Consider the following 21,797-nt stretch of genomic DNA (forward strand, 5'->3'; position numbering starts at 1 on the left):
AAAAAAAGTGTCCTGATCACTATGTATGTTTAATTTAACATTTTAGATCATAAAAAGACTTGAATAATACTTACGCGACAAGACGCTGTGGCGCTGCGAGCGCGTGTGAACTTCGTGCGGCTTGCGTTTGCGTGTGTGCCACCAAGGCGCCAACTAAAACGCATTCCGGTTGGGTATGGGTTGAGCACGCAACGCCGCGCGCTCCCAAGCCCGCAACGCCCCAAGAGAATGCGTACCCAGCACTAAAACTCCCTAGTGCCTTTTTCCTTTCCTTCAACCACACATTCATTCAACCCAGCGACAGCTTTCTTTTTTTTTTTTCCCTGCTCTCTCTTCGTGCGCGGTGTTGGAAGGAGAAGGGTCATTACGTGGCAGGGACGGAAAAGGGAGAAGCGTGACATGGGCGCGTCGCCGATCGGCATTTGAGAGAGAGCAAGCATTTCACTGCAGCCTTTTCTTATAATTTCTTTCGCCCGCAGCGTTGAGGTGGCGCAGGTGGCGCCACGTAATTGGGCGGGGTGCTGAGAGCATTTTCGGAGCGCGGTATGTTCGAATTAGCCGTCGCAAGTGCTTGCGCGTTGAAATTGGCGGGGGTTTCGGCCCATTGGAATACACATAGCTTTGACGAGACCTCATCGTGAGTTCGAATTAACCGGAAGTTCGAATTAAGCATGTTCGAAAAAATGAGATTCGACTGCATAAAAGTGGAACTTCAATTGTACATCCCCCGGTTTCATTGCGACCCGCATTGTGTGACTAATTGATTTGGTCTTTGCAAAGTCCTTATAGAAGTAATGTATTAAAAACCTTAGTTATATGATGCAGTTTTACGCAGACCCCGCATCTTACGACGTTCAGATTCTGTCTGAAAGAAAAAAACACTTTACTCAAATAGAACATCCACCAAACATTCACAAGTGCAAAATATGAACTTGTGTTACTCTCGGTTGATGATTAGAAAAGGGAAGTAAAGGGAAGAAAATGGAAGTTTTCCTGTATCTTTCCAGAAATAAAATCTGTTCATTTCATTTCAAAAAAAAAAAAAAGAGAGGGAGAGCGGATGTCTTAATCGCATGCATGTCATGCATGTCCAGCATCGTTACCTAGACAAGCTCTATCCTCACAGAATAGCTTCAGCTGGCCGAAAAGCTCATCTCTAAGACCCCGATATTGTCATGTTTTCGGGCTGATCATCATACAGCTGATCACCTACCTTTGTTTGTGGCACTCGCATTGACAGGCCTTGAGCACGCAAAAGGGCATGATGCAGCTAATTTCACCGTGCAAGATCACTTTCACCTGACGTCAACTTTCATTATAATAGCGGGACATCACTACTTGCACTTCGCAAGGCAACAAATTACTTGGCGCATAGCTTAGTCCCACACGAAAGCATGCTATGAAAGCTTTTGGTCTGTCGCCACAATGTGATGGTGACGACACGGTGTCTGACTCTTCTGATGGGAGGCTGCTGCAAGTGTGGTTTCAGTTGAATTTTCACACGCAGGCATTATTTGGGCTCAATCGGGAGAAAGGTGTGCATTGGATTCGATTTTACAAGTGCAGAATGAAGATTCACTCGCATATCTTTCAATTTAGTAATGCTGGCATTGGCAAGAATAATTATATATAGCATATTTTATTTACTCACGTAATGAACTGACTTTTATTAGAAACCAACCTCCCGCTTTGTTTCATGAAAAAAACTTTTTATTTTATCTGTTCATTTTATTTCAGAAGGATAGCAGTGTCTGATACTTTAAATAATGTAAATCAGCCATTGTATCACAAGGCGACGATGCAGTAAATGTTGGGAACAGTTTAACAAACATGCTAAACAGTTGCGAGCAGTGCGAGTGCGACTGATATGGGTGAAAATTTTAAAAACTGATCTTTTGTAGCGAATTGCCATCTATCAAACGCAGAAGAAACCTCCTTGCTTATAGCATCACAAAAGCACAGTGGCATGAAAACAAAGGAAAACACAAAGAGCAACCGCGCAAACAGGTGCAACCGCAATGTGCTCGCAGCCAATGTGTACCCGCAACGTGCTTGTGCTGCTATCTGACGCAGCGTTCTTATTGTCGCCAGGGCGCCTCTACACTAGCGTACAAATTAACATTGCCATCGAAACACCCTAGTTGTCTGGTTCTCACAGAGAACTTCGTTTGATGCCTGCGCCTGCTCCTTAAGGTACATTGAGTCGGTGCGCTGGCTACATTGCTGGCTTTAAACTTTCAGTTAGTTGAACATGCGCTGGAGCATGGCGACTGAGTGACTGGATTGATACTTCATCATTGATCTGTGTGTGTTTCTTACTGGATAAAACAAGGGAAAAAGCTTCGGGCCATAAAAAAATATTCACGCATTTTGTGACCCTAAAAATGTTTCCTCTTGTGGAGAGGGAAGTTCTCAAATATATTGAGAGGCTCCGCAGTCGAGGCATTTTTGCCTCTGGCCTCAAGGCCAGGAGTGATTGGACAGCGAGTTTCTCAATACTACCACGCAAAAATGACTCTTTTACTATTTTTACCAAATTTCAACGGGCGCCCAATTCCAATGTGCACTGGACTTGCACGACCCCAAAACAAAAATACAGCTATACAGCTATGGCACAGTTTAAACGCCTGTACTGATTACCATGCGTGTGTGGCGTATAAGGTTCTTTTCAGCTGTGGCTGCTTCCACAATAGATTGGTTGTTCTATTAACCTGAATATAGTGAGCATGTGATTTTAAGGTAGTTCATTTTTCCCAAAGAAAGGTCTGTGTTGGAATTGGGTAACTACGATAACTCCCGCCATATTATTTTCTCTTCTAATGAACGCTCCCTGAAATTAGTGCCAAGTTTTTGAAAAAAAGATGGGTCCATTACGCGAGTAATTACGGTACCTTCCTTGCAGAAGCACAAGGTCAGGCCGTAGGCTTATGCAGGCAGTCTGTACCCGTTTATTGGGCAAGGCTGAGCATCACTGCCTATATTTTTAGTTTTTTTTAATTATACGACACCCAGATTATATGGTGGTTTTGCATGGTCCCCTGAAAGTTGTATGATCAGGATTTCACTATATGTAACATAATTGCAGACATGCTCACAAATTCACAAAAACATCACAGAAAATTGCAAGGGAGACAGAGGAGAATCATAGCTCCGCTGTTTCTGTAGATTTCTCACTATGTAGAACTGGCTTAGGTTTTTATAGTGACTATTTGGGGATATATAGCTGCACATTAAAAGTGAGTTAATTTAGAAGAGGAAAACGGTTGCAGTAGCTTGGTGACTCGCTGAACCGATAATAGAACAACTGCAAGAGGGGGGAGGGGGTGATATAAAGGAGCACTTTTGTCCAGATTGAGATGTGCGATAAAAGGAGGCTGTGTGCTCAAAAATGGTCGGAAACCCCCACTATGGCATGCCTCAGTATCACTTTGTGGCTTTGACATAGAAATGAATATTAAGTGGGAAGGAACATTGTTGGCCATTGCATCCAGGTTCTGTTCATTGAATGTCAAGAGCAAACCCTTGAGTGCTGTTTCTACAGCTACTTTAACTGTGCTATTTCGCCTCATTCATTGCTCTTTATAGGCCACGTGAAGCTGACAGACTTTGGACTTTGCAAGGAGTCAATCCAGGACGGTGCTATGACGCACACATTTTGTGGCACAATAGAGTACATGTGAGTGGCGACCATCTTGTTTTTTTGCTGCTGACATAGCTGGGCCCCCTTGTGTCAACCTTAATTATGTTCTGTTTATTGAATAAAGTGAATGGTTTGTCATTATAAATGGTAATGGCATGGCAGTGATTTTTTCAAGGTTTGCAGTCGCATGTCTTCTACATGGCAAATTATAGCTATGGCCTTCTGTTGAGCAGGGGCAGAGGCTTCTCTCCCTAGAAAGTGCCATGCATTTTGTCTGCTTGCTTGTGACTCCTGGGCACATCGAGTCCGAGCATGATTTGCGACAGGTCAGGCTAATGAAAAGTAGCTGTGAAGTGTCCGAGGTGCTGTCATTTTCTATGTCAATTATTATAACGCTTGGTATTGCATCTTGTGGTCGGGAGAAAGGTGTGCCAGATTCCTACTTCTTTTTCAACATTCTTATGTCGGTATTGAACAAGTAGGCTCCGAAATCTTTTTGTAGTGTCATGTGTTCTGCTGGCCCTTATTGTCAACTGCAAAACAAAAGTAGCGAAAATCATAATTGCTATAAATATTGCTGTATTTTTTGGTGCAGAAGTCGGACCTTTGTATATAAGACGCGCCCCTACTTTTACAACTTTCGCAGTTTAAAAGGATATATTACACCTTTGTATAAGACTCCTATTTCTCACATTGTAAATGTCATAAAATAATGAAATGTGTAGTCACACACAGTCATGAATGTCTCCAAGCAGCAGTATAAAACTGGTAAATGACTCTGTCATAAGGGGCAGAAAACCAATGTTTATTCCTTAAGATCCAAAACCACATTCGTGAATGCGCTGTTAAAAGTTCTTCCGCTTCTTGCCTCAGTTCATGGCTTCAGGGGGTTTACGTTGTCAGCATCTGAGTAACTCTCTTAAGCGATGTTGAAAGCGATTTCGAGCACGTTGTTGGTGTTGTTACTACTGCATTACGAGGCTTCGTGGTAACACACAAACAACAATCACACCTCACATTTCACACCTACACACACAATATACAAAACGTGAATGACGATTGGATGTTGGAGCCAGCGACTACTGCAGGACTGGAGCACTGCCTCATGTGGAAACTAACGGTAAAAGCAAAGCGGTACTTTTGTTTTTGAACTGGTATTGTGGGTGCTACAATGTTGCAAGGAAACTTTGTGGCACCGTTCTTTATTTATTGCCCCCATTCTGTGGGTTTATTGATTGGTTGAAGGACAAGTAGTTTGAGCAGTACCATAGTTGGCGTATTGCGGCCGTAATCTCTGTGGTCGCCACACTGCTTGAATATCAAGTCACCACCATCTAAGACCACACCCGCTTCATTGCTCTAGCAATCTTTTGATGAAGGCTTTCGCGCTCAGTTTATAGAACTCCCAAATGAAATATTGACATAGTAGTCTCATTGAATTGCACGACTTCTTGCGTATATGAGACGCATCATTCATAAGACGCACCGATGAAAAATGACAAAAAAAAAGTCTTGTACAGTTAAACCCCTTTATAAGGCATGCTCCAGGCAGCCATTCTTGTCTTTTATATAAGATGCCTCTTATAAGCAGGGTACCTAGTATGCATTTTCTTATCAACTCGTTTTTTATTGTATACACACCGGTGTCTCTTCTACCCATTTGTCTATTATATCAGTGTCTCTATTAGAAGGGTTCGACTGTACTCCGGAAAGTATGGTACTATTGTAGGCACTGATGAATTGTCACAGTCTACACAGAAGTTCATCACGGTCCTTAGGTGCATGCGCTTGTGATTGCGCAGTTCATAAATGCAGCAATCTTTTTAAGACTGAGGTTTCACAGGTAGAGGCAGGTTTAATTAACATGCCACCTCAACCGGAAATATGTGTACAAGGTTGTGATTAACATAAGGAACGCAGTTGAATGCAATAGTTTTAGTCATGTTTGGAAATCGTGCACTGTGGTACATAATGTGCAAATCTTAGATAGGCATGTAATGCAAGCACTTGCTGCACACTTTGCTGAGAGCCAGCGAAGATTCAGCAAACTTAAATTGAGTGGGTACGACAGCTTGAAGTGCATTATTTATGCTCTGAAAGAAAGCTCCGCAGCTTGCTTGTGCATGCCCTGAAGTTTCTGATTTCACCTTACCATGAATGGAACGTGCATGGCACTGTGAAATTTCATCCCCACCTACCGTATTTACTCGCATAAGTTGCGCACTTTTTTTCGCGATTTTGGGTCTCCAAGAAGAGGTTGCGCAAATTACACGGGGATTTCGCGAACACATACGACAGAATGTGCAATAGACCTAACGTGCAGTATATACACTAAAGCATAAATTGAAGCACATACGGAGTATACTTGCTAATTACACAGAATTAGAACGTACTTTAACTAGTCAGAATCAGTCATGCATGGTCTAGTCGGAATCGCCGATGGAAAGTTCAGATTGAGAATAATCGTCGCGGACGCTGTCACTGCCCTCCCAAAGCGCATCGTCCTTGGTTCTGTGAAGTGCGTTCGAATTCCCCGTTTTCTTTATCTCCACATTGCTGGAAGAAACAAATCTCACGAGATGGCGATACCAAAGGACCTAAGCATTCACATATGATTCAAAGGCCTTTTTCAACAGCAGAGAACTTGTATTAGCAAGTGCATACTCTGCTTTCTCCCATACCGTTCTCTCTCCCGTTTCTCCCTCCCATACCGTTCGTCATGCGTTGCAGTTCACGCTGAAGTGCTCGGTGGCGGCATGGTTCCAGTTTTATTTGGCAAACATCACAGCAGCGAGCTTGAATTTTGCCGTTTATATATATTTACCATATGCCATCGAAAGAGAACAGTAAAAACTTGATGGACAGATGGCAAAATCCAAACTTCTGAAATCAACCAAGCATGTGTTACAGCACGGTCGGAGAGAATGAAGGGAACAGTTGGCGCGACAGGCACTCGCATGCCTCTGAGTCAGAAAGTTGTCCGTGCCGTGACGCGAGCGTATGTTCTTATGGTAGAGATCGCAGAGATAGGGGGAGGGAGGCGAAGGCTCGAGAGGTTCTGTTCTGGCGGGTATGGTGTTGTAGGGAACCTAGTTCAGAGGAAGTCCTCGGAAAAAGGGGCTTCGCACTCGCGGCCCGTTTATGGGGAGATGCTCCTCGAAAAAGTTTTTTTTTTATTTCTAGTAATAGAGACTTGAAAAGTTTGTTATTAGTATGGTTTTTCATACAGATTTCAAATATGCAATCATTTTTCATGTAGCTGCTATAATTATTGAGTTATGCCATAAACAATAGCAAAAAGTTACATTTTTTGCGGGCACTCTATTTATGTACTAAACTTTCAGTAAAAGCACTGTGTCTGATCTTATTTGACTCTTGGTAGATTGAAAAGTGCAAATATCTATATAGATATGTCACAGAAATATTGGAACCAAGAAAAAAAAAATTGTATTGAATGACTTATTATTTTCAATCTCCCTTGAAACAATAAGCTAATATTTTCACAACTAATGCTGGTAGGCATTGCAATTTAGAGTAGATATTTGCATTCTGCATGTGTTGAAGAATATGTGTGCCAAGTTTCGTTACTATACAATGAATATAAGTTTCTAAAAGGCTGCCCGGAAAACGTGAAACTGTCAGAAAAAATGAAAATGAGAAAAACAAGTTTGAAAGTTCGCAAAGTTGGCATTTATTAGGAAATCATTCTTTTTGCATCAAATTGGGGCACAATGAAAAGTACCTTGCCTTGAATGCACTGCAAGTGTCTAGAAGTCCCCTGCACCATAGCTTGGTCCTTCACGGCTCTTGCGGTCAGTGTCCTCAACACGAGCTCTCTTCGCTGTGTTGCGACGGTGTGCCCTCGCTTCTGCAGTTTCCTTCAGGTTCATCTTCCTGATGCGCATGACGTCACAGTGGTCACCATGTGTGGCCAGATCTTGTGAGGGGAGAATTCCAATGCCTTCGAGCACTTCTTCAAAGCCCCTGTGGCCTTTGTTGTACCAGAGTACAGCAAGAGCGGTGGCTGTCTCCACAGTTGTTCTGGAGGCGAACTTTGTTTTTGGACATAGCAGCCATATCTTGCTGTTCAGCGATTCGGCTGCATTCTGTGTCTTGCCATGAAGGCACCGAATAAGGAGTTTCTCCTCTGTAAGGCGCTTGTAGATAGGCATAATTGCCAATCCTTGAGCCTTCGTCAACAGTGGGGTGTGGCGTGGTGCAGGCTCCCCCAGTGCTTCCGCACGCTTGTGCTTGCACCACGAATTTGGTCCCGCGGGGCAAAAGTTGTGGCTACTGGCACCATCACTGGAGGAGCAATGAAAATACGATGCCCATATGGCAGTGTACATATTTCGGACACTTCGGACACTGTCCTTGTTGCTCGTGATGGCGATCTTGTAATATGTTTGTAGTTTTATTATTGTCGCATCTTTCAGTTTTTCGCCTCGTGGCAGTGGCGTTGCCAATTTCCGTAGGGCAGTTCCCAAGCGCTTTGCACCGTGGTTCGTGCACTCTTCTTTGTCAATGGGGGTGTCACAGTATACATTTGCCTCGCAGACTGCAGTGTAGGCCTTGCTGTCACCATCACTTAGGAAGCTGGTGAATCGCAGTGGAGTTTCATAAGACAAGGTCCTCTGCCATATATTGACAGCTGCCGCAGGTTCCATTGCATGGGATGAGCAGTCAGTGTTTTTTTGGCAAACTGGAAGATGAAAAGCTCGCCATATCTCTTCATCCTCCCCAAGGTCCCTGTGTATACTGCAAGCATGGCAGTAGTTCGAAAGAACTTCAAAATCGAGGCAGAGCCCCGTGTCCAGGGACACGACTGTGCCCACTCCATTGTGGCTTTTATGACCTCTTTTCTGCCAGGTGCCATCAAACATGACTGGCACATCTCTGCCGCCGACTGCGTCCTTCGTGATGTTTCGTGCCTGGTGCAAGTTTTTGCTCACTGCCGTCATCGCCGCACCATGGAGCTTCTTGCAAATGCCGTTGAATGTCTTGTGATGCATCGGGTTCGGAAGAGCGAGAATCGCACAAAATCGTGAAAGTTGGTCGTGGCCCGCGCCTATAGCGCGTGCTGCCAGAACTGCCTTCACGTTTACAGCAAAGCTGTCACGCGAGCTGCCGCTGTCAAAACGAGCGCTCGTTCCTTGGTCCCCGGCCGAAGCAGTACGTCTCGACGTGTGCGTGAACGAAAGTGCAGATTCAGGGCAATCAGAATTTTGACAGCACAGTTCGAGTTATGCCAAAAGTCCTTTGCGCTTTCCAGCTGCCTCTCGCACGCCGAGCTTCCGTTCGCGGCAGGTTGGGCATTGCGCACCCGCCACAAGTGCCGTCAGCGCATCGATTTCGCAAAGCAGCATGTTCGCAGTAGCAGCATCTACCGGTCTACGTTCACTCTCGAAGAATCCAATCCTCCTTTGGGATGCACTGACGAATTCCACGGCAGCGGCTATTTCACAACCACTGTCGCAGGGTTCGGTGACGGTGTTAGGCCTATCCGAAGTCGGAGCGTCGGGGCGTTGGTCGGGGGCGACATCGTCGTTCGCTGTCGCTTTGCGAAGCGTCCGACGCCGTTTCCCTCGATACTTGTGGCGAGTTCTGAACTTTCGATTATCTGGACTGCACTTCTTCGGGCTTGCCATGACGCAAAAATGCAGAGAAACGCAGAAAAACTCGATCGCGACGTCCGAGGCTTCGCTCTTTTGCCGGAGAGATAGGAGGGGGAGGAGCGTGGAGCGCACCGCCGTCCAATGGCGGCCTCGCGCTGTGTGCCGCGATATTCAAAACGCGTGATGTACGCGTTGTTTTTCTCGTTTTTTGTTTGTTCTGCGTGAAGGCACGAGACTGGCTACTAGTGGATTATGAAGGATACGGCCTTCGCAGCATGCGTGCACGATTGCAAATGGCGGCCAACGTGTCGTTTTCGCGACGGGACGACGCGAACTTCGCCGTTTTTTCTCGCGCATTTCTCGCGTCACCGCTGCCCACTTGGAAGCATTTTTTGATAATTTCTCGTGCGAATTTCAGCTTGATATTTTCAGAAGTAATAGATTATAGTCCAAGGATGCCAATACAGCCGGAAAAAAAAAAGCGAAAGTTTTCCGGAAAACCGCGACTTTTCGACCCGCGTCTCCCCTTAACAGTGTTCGCCTGCTCGGCAAGGCGCGCGTCCTGCGCGCCCCTGCAAGGCATTCAAGGTCCCAAGGCTCTTCGTGCGCGCGCCGGTGAGCTGGCACGGGCGGGTTGAGAGAGAGTAAAATACGCGGGTATTTTTTTTTCGTAAAGCTAGCAAAATATTGGTGGTGTGCAAATTATGCGGGGGCGCAGATTATGCGGGAAAATACGGTATGTGGTATATGGAAGCATGAGCTGTGTGGTCCAGAAGGAGATGACTTCACATAAACACTCAATCTCACTCTGGTCTTGTACAGTCCGTTATTGGTAATAATGCAGATCTGGACGTGCTGCCTTCAAAATTATATATTTTATCGATAAATTTTTAAACGGCAGTCAGCATGTAACGATACATTTCAGAAGATTGGATTTTAATGGTCCGATGATGTCATCATACAGTGTAGCCCATTTATAACGAACCCACTTACAGTGAAATAGCAGTTATAAATAAGCGATACTGACTTGCATTTGTAGTTTCTGCATTTTCAATGCCTTTTAAGTCCCGTTTTAATGAAGTATATAAAGCCACCTCAGTCGATATAGCGAAGCATTTTTTTTTTCCAAGAAAAAGGGAAAAAAAATGCCATCAACATCATCCTTTCGAGCTTTCACACGAATCAAAACGGTAAAAAAAAAGAATGCTGGTTCTTGGCGTCCGGCAGCCTCCCCCAGCATCATTTGCCCTTTTATTTGGCTCTTTGCGAAGGCTTGTTTCATCGCATTACACGGTCGCCAAAACAATTAAACAGTTCCAATTTTTTTTTTCAGGCTGGCCGACGGCCAGGTAAAAGGTTGCTGGTATCTTATCTCGTCACACTGCGTACTGCATTCCCTGGCTTGCTTCACAAGAACACGACCCCACGCTTTGGGCCTTTGGGCCTCCCACGGGGCTGCGCCAGCCCTGTTTCGCTTGTGGTGTCGTGTCGTGGTGAAAAAGCTTGCATTGCGCCCCTAATTTGCTTTTTTTTCCATGGCATGGCGCCACCAGCGACACCTGCCTACGCCTGTCATGCTTGTTCGCGTGGTTGGCATGGTTCGCGTGCGAAAACATAGCAGTACAGTTGAAGAGCAGCACTCGTACGCTTGCTCAGCTCTGTTCATTAGTGAAAAGCGGGTCATCACAGTGCATTTGGACTTTCTCGTGGTAACAGCTTGCCCTGCCCTGTGCACCAACGAGCTCTTCAATAATGTCAAGTCCAGTGATACCTCCCTCAATGTGAAACGCGCCATTTTGGATGAAGTTCGCCAGGAAATGCCGATTCTGCTTGACAACTGCAGTGCACCCCATGTCAATGCACATCTACGTGCTGTCAAGGTCCTTTTCCTGCCTCCCAACACAACCCCCAAGATGCAGTCGATGGACCAGGGGATGACTGCAAACTTTAAAGCCCACTATCGCTTCCATGTCATCGAGCGTCTTCTCATCGACATCCGAACAGCTAACTCGTCTGACTTAAAAGCGGCACTGGTAAAGGCAATATTTTTCAGAAGTGGAGCCTGGAGGGATGTGAAGTGTCAAACGATCCTTCATTGTTTCCAAAAAGTGGGTTTCTCATGGGGTAACAGAGCTGCTGAAGAAGAAACAGCAGCAGCTGGTGCTGCGGCTGTGATGCACTTAGGGCAGCTTTGGGAGGCCGCTGGCAATGCAAGCCTTGTCCTAAGCAGGTTGGTTTACATGGGCTTTGCTCTTCCGAATGCAGATCTCATTGCAACTGAGGACCTCACCACCGACTAACTTGCCACTAGTGTCTCAGAATAGGAAACAATCGCCGATAGCAGCTCCTCGGATCCCGAAGTCAACGACATTGCTGCACCTCAGCTAGTAACCTCTAGAGCTCTCACAGCTGTCTACGTACTGCGTATGTATTTCAGTTTCGAACCAGACAATCGCACTCTGATGGACATTGTTGAGGCCAGGGTTCTAAAACACGCGTTTGGGCAACCTGTGCAGGGAACCCTCGACCACTTTTTTTCAGAGGGTATAAATAAAAATTTGCTACTTGGTCTGCTTGATGTTCCAACTTTTTTTTTTAGTGTTTGGATATAGTGAAAAAGTGGTTATAGTGAAGTAACGTACGATTACCGCTAATTTTTGTTATAACTGGGCTATGCTGTATCCATATGCCACGGTGCACTGCCTTAATCTTCACAGTATTGCATTCAAAGGAATGGCCACTCATACCTTCTCGGTAATACCGTATTTACTTTGTAACACACACGGTTATAACAAGAGAGGTACTTCTCATTGTGTCCAGTAAGAAAAAAAAAAATAAAAGATTAGGCATCATTGCTCTATTTAGGCAACTTGAATTTCGGTATGTGATTGTAACGTCAGGGTTGGGACTGCAGGTACGATCTGTTAAAAAAAAAATAAAAAGTAAGGCAGCTTCATCCCAGGGGTGCCAACCTTGAAGGAATTGCAGAGCAGCTTTCTTTTTTTTGTTGGCTTTTTTTCTTTCCTCTTTTCTGTATTTTTTTCTCTTTTTTGTTATCTCCTACTGTCTGTTTCTCATTTGCTTCCTTTTTTTTTTTATTTCTATACATGGCTTTGCCTGCGTTATGTTAAGCGACGACAGCCCGGGTTGTAAAGTGCTCTTTTTTTTTATTTGTTCGAGTGAATGTGCTAGGTGAAGTGTGCCCAGTTATACTATATTATATGCTACATGGGCGGATTGTGATGCATGTCTGAACGCCTCCTCATACATGCTACTCAGGGCTCCGGAAATCCTCACCAGGAGTGGTCACGCCAAGGCTGTCGACTGGTGGAGTCTAGGCGCTCTCATGTACGACATGCTCACAGGAGCGGTGAGTGTCCTTTGGTCCATGCCGGTGCCCATTTTAACACGATAGTGTTAAGCAGCTCGTTTCGCAGAAATTTTGGTGGGGGCATTAGGTGTCATTAGTTCTGAGGAAAAAACAATTTTTCGTGCAACTAAAAAGTTGAAAGATGCAAATAAAATAATGATAATTATAATTGAATCTAGGCTGTCTGAGTGGTAGCAAGTGTTTTACCGCAGAGCCACACTATTGCTTGGCACTGCTGTGGAGAAAAACACTAAATCAGTACCATATAGCGAAAGAGCTCTCCTTACAAGAGCGGTGCCATCAAATTTGTGGCTTCTGCATTTTTTCCTGCCAGTGTTCCTTTTAGCTCCAGAAAGCATGAGACACACACACCAGGATCCGTGTATTCTTCTGGATAATTTAAATGCGGTAAACTTTTGTTTAGGTTTCTTGGTGATGAGTTGGGCAGTGACCTAGCAGTGTAGGTGGCTTGATCTCATCACCACAAAAGGCTTTGACGTGCTCCCTGCCAAGTATTATGTGCTCTCGCACACATGTGCCTCAAAAGTACTTGCAAAACTAACCCATTGACAGTTGCTATAACGAGGGGCAGCAGCTGCGGTTGATGGAGCAACCGATGCTGGTACGTATGGTGTGAAGGTCCCCAAGTCATTCGGATTACTACATATCCGGTGAGATGTTACTACAGATCTGGCGTACTGTCACTACAATTTTCATTGCCTTTATTATAGAGCTATGTCAATGTAAGACGCACTAGCGATGGGTTTTTATCAGGAGAATGAGCATTAAACTAAATATATTCTAAACGTTTGCTGTGTCCTATTCTTTGTATGGAGTGTCCTTGCATACAGAGGAAACCCACAACATTCTTGATGTAGTCGCCAAATTTGTGCAGCAGAAGCATAGAGCCATGCCAGGTGTCAAGACATGTGAATTGTACGAGGGGGTGTTTTAAATCCCTACTCATTCCAAAGTGGTCAGGCATATTTAATCAATCAGTTGCAGATGCATCCACAAAGTGAGCAGCTGCGTAGGTTTGTGCGTTGCCTTACGTACGCGTAGTGGGCACATAACTGTACTTGCAACAGGCATTCTAGAATAGTTTGAAGCGGCCAATGTTACACAGACAGTAGTTTGTTTTCCTCATGGCACAGTTTAGGCTAGCAGTTGAGAAGGCGACGTGCAAAGGTTACGCTATCATGTCCTACAGTTGAAAGCAAAGCTCCAGCGTTCTCCAACTTATCTTACAGTTGATATATGCTTTGGATGCTGCTTTGGTCCACTTGGAATGCGATGTGATAGCAGTGGCAGCAGCTCAGATATCGTCCGGTTCATCCTCGGTAGAACAGTGGTCGCGATGCTCAGCTGGAGACCAAAAGGTCGCGGGTTTGATTCCAACCATGGTGGTCTCATTTCGATGCAGACTAATTGAAAGAGGCCCCCCGTGTATTGTGAGATGTTGGTGCATGTCCAAGAACACCACATGGTCGAAAATTCATGACCTCTTCACTACAGTGCGTCTCAATCGTATTGCCACACACACCCTTTTCTTTCTATGTTTTAGGTTGCCAGCTTACTGCACATCTTGACAGTGCTTTACCCAAACTGCACCAGAATTTCTGAGAGCATCCCTCATTATTTCGGGATTGTCTGGTAGGCTTAAGGGGGGACATGGTGTGTGGAGATATTTACTGTATTTGTGGACCAAACATGATGAGAATATGCATGCTTATTTCGAAAAGTTAATTTGTTGTGTGTGCACACAATGTGTCCTGTATATATTCAAGCCTTCGAGCTATGAATAAATCAGTTGGAAGTGAGCGCTGTGTGTTTGATGCATGGGTGTGTGCGTGTGTGAGTGATCGTGTCAAGTTTTCGCGCTCTAATTAACTTTTCGAAATGATCTACCAACTAGCCCAACAACAAGTTCTCTTAGAATACATGCTTATGTAGTTTCTCCTGCTGACTTCAAATATGCAAAAAATTTTATTGTCGGTCAATTAATTTAGAAGATACACAATGCTGCCACTCTATTGTTTTCGGAGACAATATAACATAAAGTGCTTATCAAAAAGTAAATATTGCACAGCTAGACAGTGCAATTAGCAATAAGTGCAATGCTGCAAGCAGATTTCAAGTTAAAGAAAAACTAGTGATTCTGCAGATGATGAAATTTGAGGAGTCATGTCATGGCTATCACATACAAAGAAATTTAATACCTTCTAAATTTATATGGGCAGCAAATGGAAATTCTGCTCTCAGCACTTTCTAATACACAGATTGGGCTTTACGTTAAGGAAAAAAATTATTGCTCTAGCTATTCTAGATTGCAAAATATCAACCCGACAAACTAGTAAAGTCACCAAAAAGCATGTTTTCGGAAAACTCAGAAAAAGAAATAAAACTCATTCATTTACGTAACTGCACTTGAATATGCTCAGTATGCACCGGGCATGTAGTCCTTTTGACTATGAGTCTGTGTGGCGCTTTTTCAGGGACTGGTGCATGTTCTCCGTTGCTTTTCGCTTCTTGACTGATGCTGCCGTGCGCCGTCGATCCTTTTCAACCATGCGGCTGCGGCTTTGCCAGCTGGGGTTTAGGCTCAGCTCTTTCATAATGTGTTCTGATGCCTTTTTATTGCCTGCATTGAACTTGAGCACTGATTCTGCCACAGCTGCCTCCACCGTGAATAGTGAAGCATGTCGCTCTTTTGGTGCCACCGCCCAGATCATTGAACGCAGGCATTCGTTGTTATTTTGGGTTTTCCCTCGCTGGCATCGTTGCAACAGTTTTCTGTCTGACAAGCGCTCATAAATGGGAAGTAAAGCTTGGCAGACATGTGGAGGCAGCTTTCGACGATGTTTGGGAATGGGCTCCCCCTTGGCTTTAGCCGCATTTTGTTTGCACCAGAAATTTGGACCAAGTGGGCACAAAGTGTGGTTTGCCACATTATCATTGGACGTGATGTGATGATAAGTGGCCATCACTGCTGTGTGTATAGCATCAACATCACCACTGTGTGTCTTCAGAGCCCACCCATAATAATTGGTGAGCTTGGAGATCAGGTCTCCTGTCAAGCGGCCCTTTCCCCCAAGACTCTCAAGGCCAGGGTCTTTGTGTTTTGCAGTCAAGTTGTGCAAAGCAGTGTCCATACGCTTTTGGACATGATTAATGCAGTCCTCTTTTTCCACTGTGATATACCCATAAACCTTGTCTTCCTGTAGCGCAAGGTAACTGCGGCTGTCCCCGTCGTAAAGCACCGTGGTGTAGCGCAAGTTGTGCCACTCATGTGACCTCCTGGAGAGGATAAGGGCAGCCTCAACCTCCATTTCCCCAGCCTTCTTGTCACTGTTTTTCTGACACTGGTGATGTTCCTTCCACGCTGCATAAGAAGGGTCACCTTCCTTTGGGCCTGACTCGCATCTAGCACAAAAGTTGCTCAAAACAACGAAGTCAAGCACCAGCCCACTGAACAATTCTATGATGGTGCCGAGACTGATATGTGACGAATGACCGCGAGTCATCCATGGCCCATCAAACGACACCGCGATGTTTCCCATGTGGCCTATATTATCTTTGGCGTAAAGTTCGCGAACCGACCGCGCGCAGTTGCTTGTAAAATTGCGTGCAGCACGATCGGCCGCGGGTGCCAACTTCATCTTCATGTAGTGTTGCCATGTTTTTGTGTGAAGACCCCGACGGCTGATGCCCATCAACGAGAACACATCATTCAGCGCAGTCTGTCTGTTCCCCGTTGCCTGCATGGCATGCGCGGCTGAAACGTTCACAGCAAAAGGTTTCATGCATTCATTGCTTCGTACGTGCGGCGAGCTCCACAACGACGCAGTATCCCCACAGGTCGAACACACAAAACGCAACATCATGGCGAGTCCGAATTCCCAGTGGTCGCGGACAATCTGCAGTTCTCCATTGCATGCCTTGCACTTTGCAAATGCCAACAAAGCGCTGTGCACTGTGTCCATATCTATAATTGTGAACGTGGTTCCATGAGGCGGCCGAGCTGCTTCGTCGCCACCGTCAATCACGAATGCACGTTTCCGCTCCCTCGCAGCAGCGGATGACAACTCAGATAACTTATCTTCGGCTTTAGCTCGCTCCTCTTCCAAGTCCGATTGCTGCCAATAAATAGTATCTAGACGCACGCAACCGCTGCTCGAAGGCTCCGCAGCTGACGGATTTGCACAGGCTTCGTGACAACTGATGTGGTAGCTAGGCCTCCCGTGGTAACGTCGACGACTTCGCCATGGGACGTGCATAGTGTAGCGTCTCGGGGGTTTTGCTGTATCACGGAGCACTTCTTGAAATTCGCTACTAGCGTCCTTTGCACCTTTTTTGCACTAAACTTGTATCGCGTGCGAAATTTGCGCTCAGGATTTGACATCGTGGAACTTCTCCGCTGACACTGAGGCAAAATGGTGCGCATGGACGCGCGCCTCAATACCCGGAGCAGACGAAGCCGGGAGCCTCCATCAATAGGGAGGCAAGCTCAAGTCACGTGCGCGAAGTAGGGAATAGGGAGGCGCTCTGATACTTCTTTTTGCTACTCATTTTACAAGCTGCCAATGGTTGAATTGCACGCATTCTGGCGGGAATTCGAAGACGAAAAATGGCTCTCTGAGATGGGACCAAGTAGGCCGCGCTGGCACACATGAAAGGGCAGGGGCACGTCACGGAAAATGTGCAATTTTAACGTCGATTTCAGCTCATATTTAGCTAGAAAGCGCCGTATAAAGGGTCTTAGCAGCTAAAATAATGATAATATAGGCATGAAATTCACGATATAAGTGCACTAGTAGCTGTATATTTCAAAAACACAATAAAAAAACTTTTTTTTTCGCGATTTTTCATCTTTACAACCTGTGTCCCCCCTTAGGCACGCAAACGCTAATAGTGGAGATCGTTCTCAAACAAATTGGGCCACCAGTCGGGCTTTTCTATTTTCCACTTCTAGCTACCCGCAGGCTGCCAGAGCCAGCCAGAGCGGGTTCGTTTTTCTCGGGCTGCTCCATCCCCCCTGCGGCGTACTTCCGGTTGGCGTTCGTTTTTCTCGGGTTGGGCGGTTCTGGCGACCTGCGGCAGGCCCCAGGGCCGCCATACGCTTACAGGACAATTTAGTCGTGGAAGCTCTCTGGAAGGTTTTGGGTAGGTTTCAGGCTAGCACACGCCGAAAAGGTACGATGTGCGCTTGGCACCATCCTTGTGAGGACTCGATGGATCGCAATGTGGGCGCTTGAGAACTGCGCCTTTGCTTGTCATTACGTGTGGCGTTATATTCTAAAGCCTGTTCCGCCTTGCGAGATGAGGCGATTACGAGTGGCGGGGAGTGTTTGAAGCTACTGTTCATTGCTTTTGTTATGTTTCCCATGAAGCTTCCTCCTGTGGACTATGTGGCGAACTTATGATGCAGTCAGCAGGCACATTTCGAGGCATGTGCCTGCTGACATGCCTCGAAAGTTATGTACTACACGTTCATACGCATGCATGGAGACAACTTTGGAGTTAATTTTTTTTGTAGTAGTTGTTTTTGGAGTCGTGAATGCTTTCTGTGCACTTAGCGAAAACGATTGTCATCGAACAAGCTCGCTCCGTCGTATGTTTACGTACGTGAACCTCTTAGAACCTCTGTCCTGACTACTCAATAGATCTTCGATGGTGATAGAAGGCCCTGGATGGCAACTGTTGGTGATGTTTGCGGGTCGCGAACAGCATGCAAACCTGCTTCGATCTATAGGCCAGCATATGTGGTACGATATACAATACGATGGAAGAAAAAAAAATGAAGAATGAATTCAGACATGTATACATCCTTTCATTGCCTATTTCATCATTGGCTTTGTCTTTTTTCACCTCTTCGTAATAATGCTGCGCAGTATGTACTATGACCTAGTAAGACAAATCAAAGCTGATATACATGACATTTCTTAAGTGCCACTTAAGACTCAAAAACAGGCCAAGGCAAGTTCTAAAATGGGTCGAAGACGTGTCCTGTAAATGTTTATTTTATATGTGACGTGCACTCGTACCCATACCTGCGACAAAAACGTAAGTTGGTCACTGTGTGTTTGCGATGTATGATACACGATAGCTGAGCAGGTATATAGCCTCAAGCTCTTTTGGGGACATGATCACTTTCGCATGATTTCGCGTCGTCTTCTGCAATGACTGTTACATGTACTAAAGAGACCTAAGCTTGTTGAGCCATCAACGTCGTGGCAGCGCACCTTGCATCCTTCTCAAGGCAACGTGTGCCAGCTAGCTGTTTCGTTCACGGATGCGGGGAGTGATTCTGTGAGCGTATGAAGTCATACCCTAAATGCGTACGCTTGAGGATACTATTACAGCTTTTTGTTGAGCTTGGCTGCCTATTTCTAAACGGACAATACAGAAAAGAACCAACAAGCATGCTGTGCATTGTTTCGTTTGCTGCCATGACGGTTGTGTTTGTTTACGTTTACGCTGGCTGTCCCAGTGTTTGATTTTGCAATCTTCGGACAGCTTCGGGTTGTCTCGGGTTCCCCACACACGTGACCACGACGCTGTTTGCTGTCCAGACCGGAACTAGCTGACTGACCCTCTGGCTAGCTCTGGCTGCCAGAGAGCTGCCAGAGACCTGAAAATTGAACAGCCCCAGTGATGCTCGAATGTTCACTGCTGCATTTATAGGTGACGACGTGCGTCGCCCCAGACCAGTTCATTGATGGCCGATGCTCTGTTCGCAGCTCTCCGTGTCAGTGTAATCACACTTCCAGTTTAATGGCCACTAGTTGGGCCAAACAGTTTCATCTTGGACATACCAGCTGATGTCTTCCTCAATGCTATGACCACGTGACAGTATTGTAGTTTTCACACATCTCTTTATTTTATTTATTTATTTATTTTGAATACCTCAAAGGCCCCAACTGGGGTGTTACATGAGGGATGGGTATTATATACAGAATAAAAAAAAGGGATTCGACGGCAATCTTGAATTGATGCGGGTCGGAGTTGTGCACGGTAGTTGTAGGCAGACGATTCCAGTCCCATGCGGTTGTCACAAAAAAGGAGCGAAGATGTGCGGTTCTTTGGGCTGGTGGAGGATACACTGCGCTTGAATGGTTTGTGTGGCTTGATGAGCGATGGACTGGCAGGATGGCTGGAACTTCGATGGGTGCATGATAAAATTAGTGAAAATGGCATAATCGAGATATGTGACGTCGTAATTGTAGATTAGAAAGGTGAGCACGAGTTTTAAGTTTGGAAACACTGGAATGGTAGGTATATTCAGGGTAGATAAAACGTGAAGCACGGTTTTGAATCGATTCGAGAATGTTGGATAAGTGAGATTGGTGGGGATCCCAGACAGAACATGCATACTCTAATTTTGGACGAACAAGTCTGACATACGATATTAGTTTAACTGATGGGGGCGCAAGTCTTAAGTGTCTACGTAGAAAACCCAGAGTGTGATTCGCGGAGTTGGCTATGTTAGTCACGTGGGCTGACCAGGAAGTGTTACTTGAAAATGTGACATCAAGATATTTGTATGATTCAGCGGGTGAGACTGCAGTGCCGGAAATGGTGTATTCTGCTGACTGGTGGTGGGGCCTGCGATGAAAAGATACCAATGAAGTTTTCTTTATGTTTAAAGACATTAACCACTTATCACACCAGGATACAATTAGATTGAGGTCGTTTTGAAGTGTAGTAGTGTCAGCGCTGTTTGCTATGGGACGGTATACGACGCAGCCGTCTGCAAAGAGGCGAATGCTTGAAGAGATGTTTGATGGAAGGTCATTGATGTAAATGAGAAAAAGTAATGGTCCAAGCACTGTACCTTGCGGCACACCAGAGATTACAGAGGAACGGCTAGATGAGACGGAGTTAGCATGCACAAATCGTTGGCGATTGGTAAGGAAACTGCGAATCCAATTACATACATTTGTATTGATGTTTAGACGAGAAAGCTTTAGTAGTAGCCGTTGATGCGGGACTTTTTCAAAGTCGAATGCTTTTTCAAAGTCTAAGAAGAGGGCGTCAACAGCTATACTTATGTCGAGGCTGGAACTGATATCATGATAAAATAAAGCTAGTTGTGTGTCACATGAAAATCCTGAGCGAAAGCCGTGCTGACTGGAATGAAAATAGTTATTGCTGACTAAGAACTTGACGATGTTAGAGTAAATAACATGCTCCATTAGTTTGGAGCAAACGCTAGTAAGGGAAATGGGGTGATAACTGCTGCAAAGAGATGGACCTTTTTTGGGCACTGGAACAATCTTGCCCACTCTCCAATCTTCCGGCACCACTCCTGATGATAGCGACTGCTGAAAAATATGACAGAGTAGTGTACTAGCAATTGATTTTGTGTCTTTGAGCATTTTCGCGTTGATACCATCCATGCCGCATGAAGATGTGAGTTTCAGTGAGTCGATTAGTTTTGCGATGCCGTTTGAGCAGAATGTGATGTCCCGCATCTCACTGTGGTTGAGATTAAGAAATGAAGGCAAGTTATCGACGGGCCCAATGGTAAACACGAAAGAAAAAAAGCTGTCAAGTTGTTCAGCGGCCTCGTGATCGGGAATTAGATAAATTGATCGTTGTGCTGTACTAAAGGTTGGAAAGTACTGGGGTTAATTGTGCGCCAGAATTTCTTGGGGTTGTTGCTTAACATGGCGGGCAATGTTTGTGAAAAAAATAAGTTTTTCTTTGTTAGCAAGTTTATCGAATTCTTTTTCTGCGGCGTAGTACCTGTTCCACGCACATGCGCTATTGGACCGCTTTGTCGATCGAAAGAGTCGTTTCTTTTTGTTATTTAGGCGTTTTAATGTGATGTTAAACCACGGGGATGACTTTTTCTTGGTTACGGTAATCGTGGGCACATGCTTGGTGAATAGATCTAACTTATATTATTAATAATATGTTTGAGAGGGTTCTTTTTACTGAGAGTCTACAGTAAGACTTTAGTTGTGTGCGTTTAGTTGTGTGCGTTTAGATGCTTATTACCTTATCCAGTGGTTATCCAGCTGTGCAACTTGCGCAATTTTTCTACAATTCCATATTCCTGCACTGTGCTGCGCACATACAGCTTGCACCAACTGTGCCAAAGTCCACAAGTTCGCCTTTTACGTGGCATTGGATTGTTTATGGCCTAAAACTATTTTGGTTGCAACAA

The 21,797-nt window shown here is 45.2% G+C and overlaps 1 protein-coding gene across 1 annotated transcript in view; it reads left to right on the forward strand.

Annotated features, from left to right (window-relative positions):
• LOC119169107 (ribosomal protein S6 kinase beta-1) overlaps positions 1-21,797 on the forward strand; it is a 151,087-nt gene that overhangs the window by 50,400 nt on the left and 78,890 nt on the right. The window contains exons 8-9 of the mRNA XM_037420218.2: positions 3,586-3,676; positions 12,535-12,625. Coding sequence (XP_037276115.1) covers positions 3,586-3,676; positions 12,535-12,625 — 182 coding nt within the window. The remainder of the gene's footprint in view (positions 1-3,585; positions 3,677-12,534; positions 12,626-21,797) is intronic.

This window comes from Rhipicephalus microplus, chromosome 3 (genome assembly GCF_043290135.1).
Source record: "Rhipicephalus microplus isolate Deutch F79 chromosome 3, USDA_Rmic, whole genome shotgun sequence".
In the NCBI taxonomy this organism is placed as follows: domain Eukaryota; kingdom Metazoa; phylum Arthropoda; class Arachnida; order Ixodida; family Ixodidae; genus Rhipicephalus; species Rhipicephalus microplus.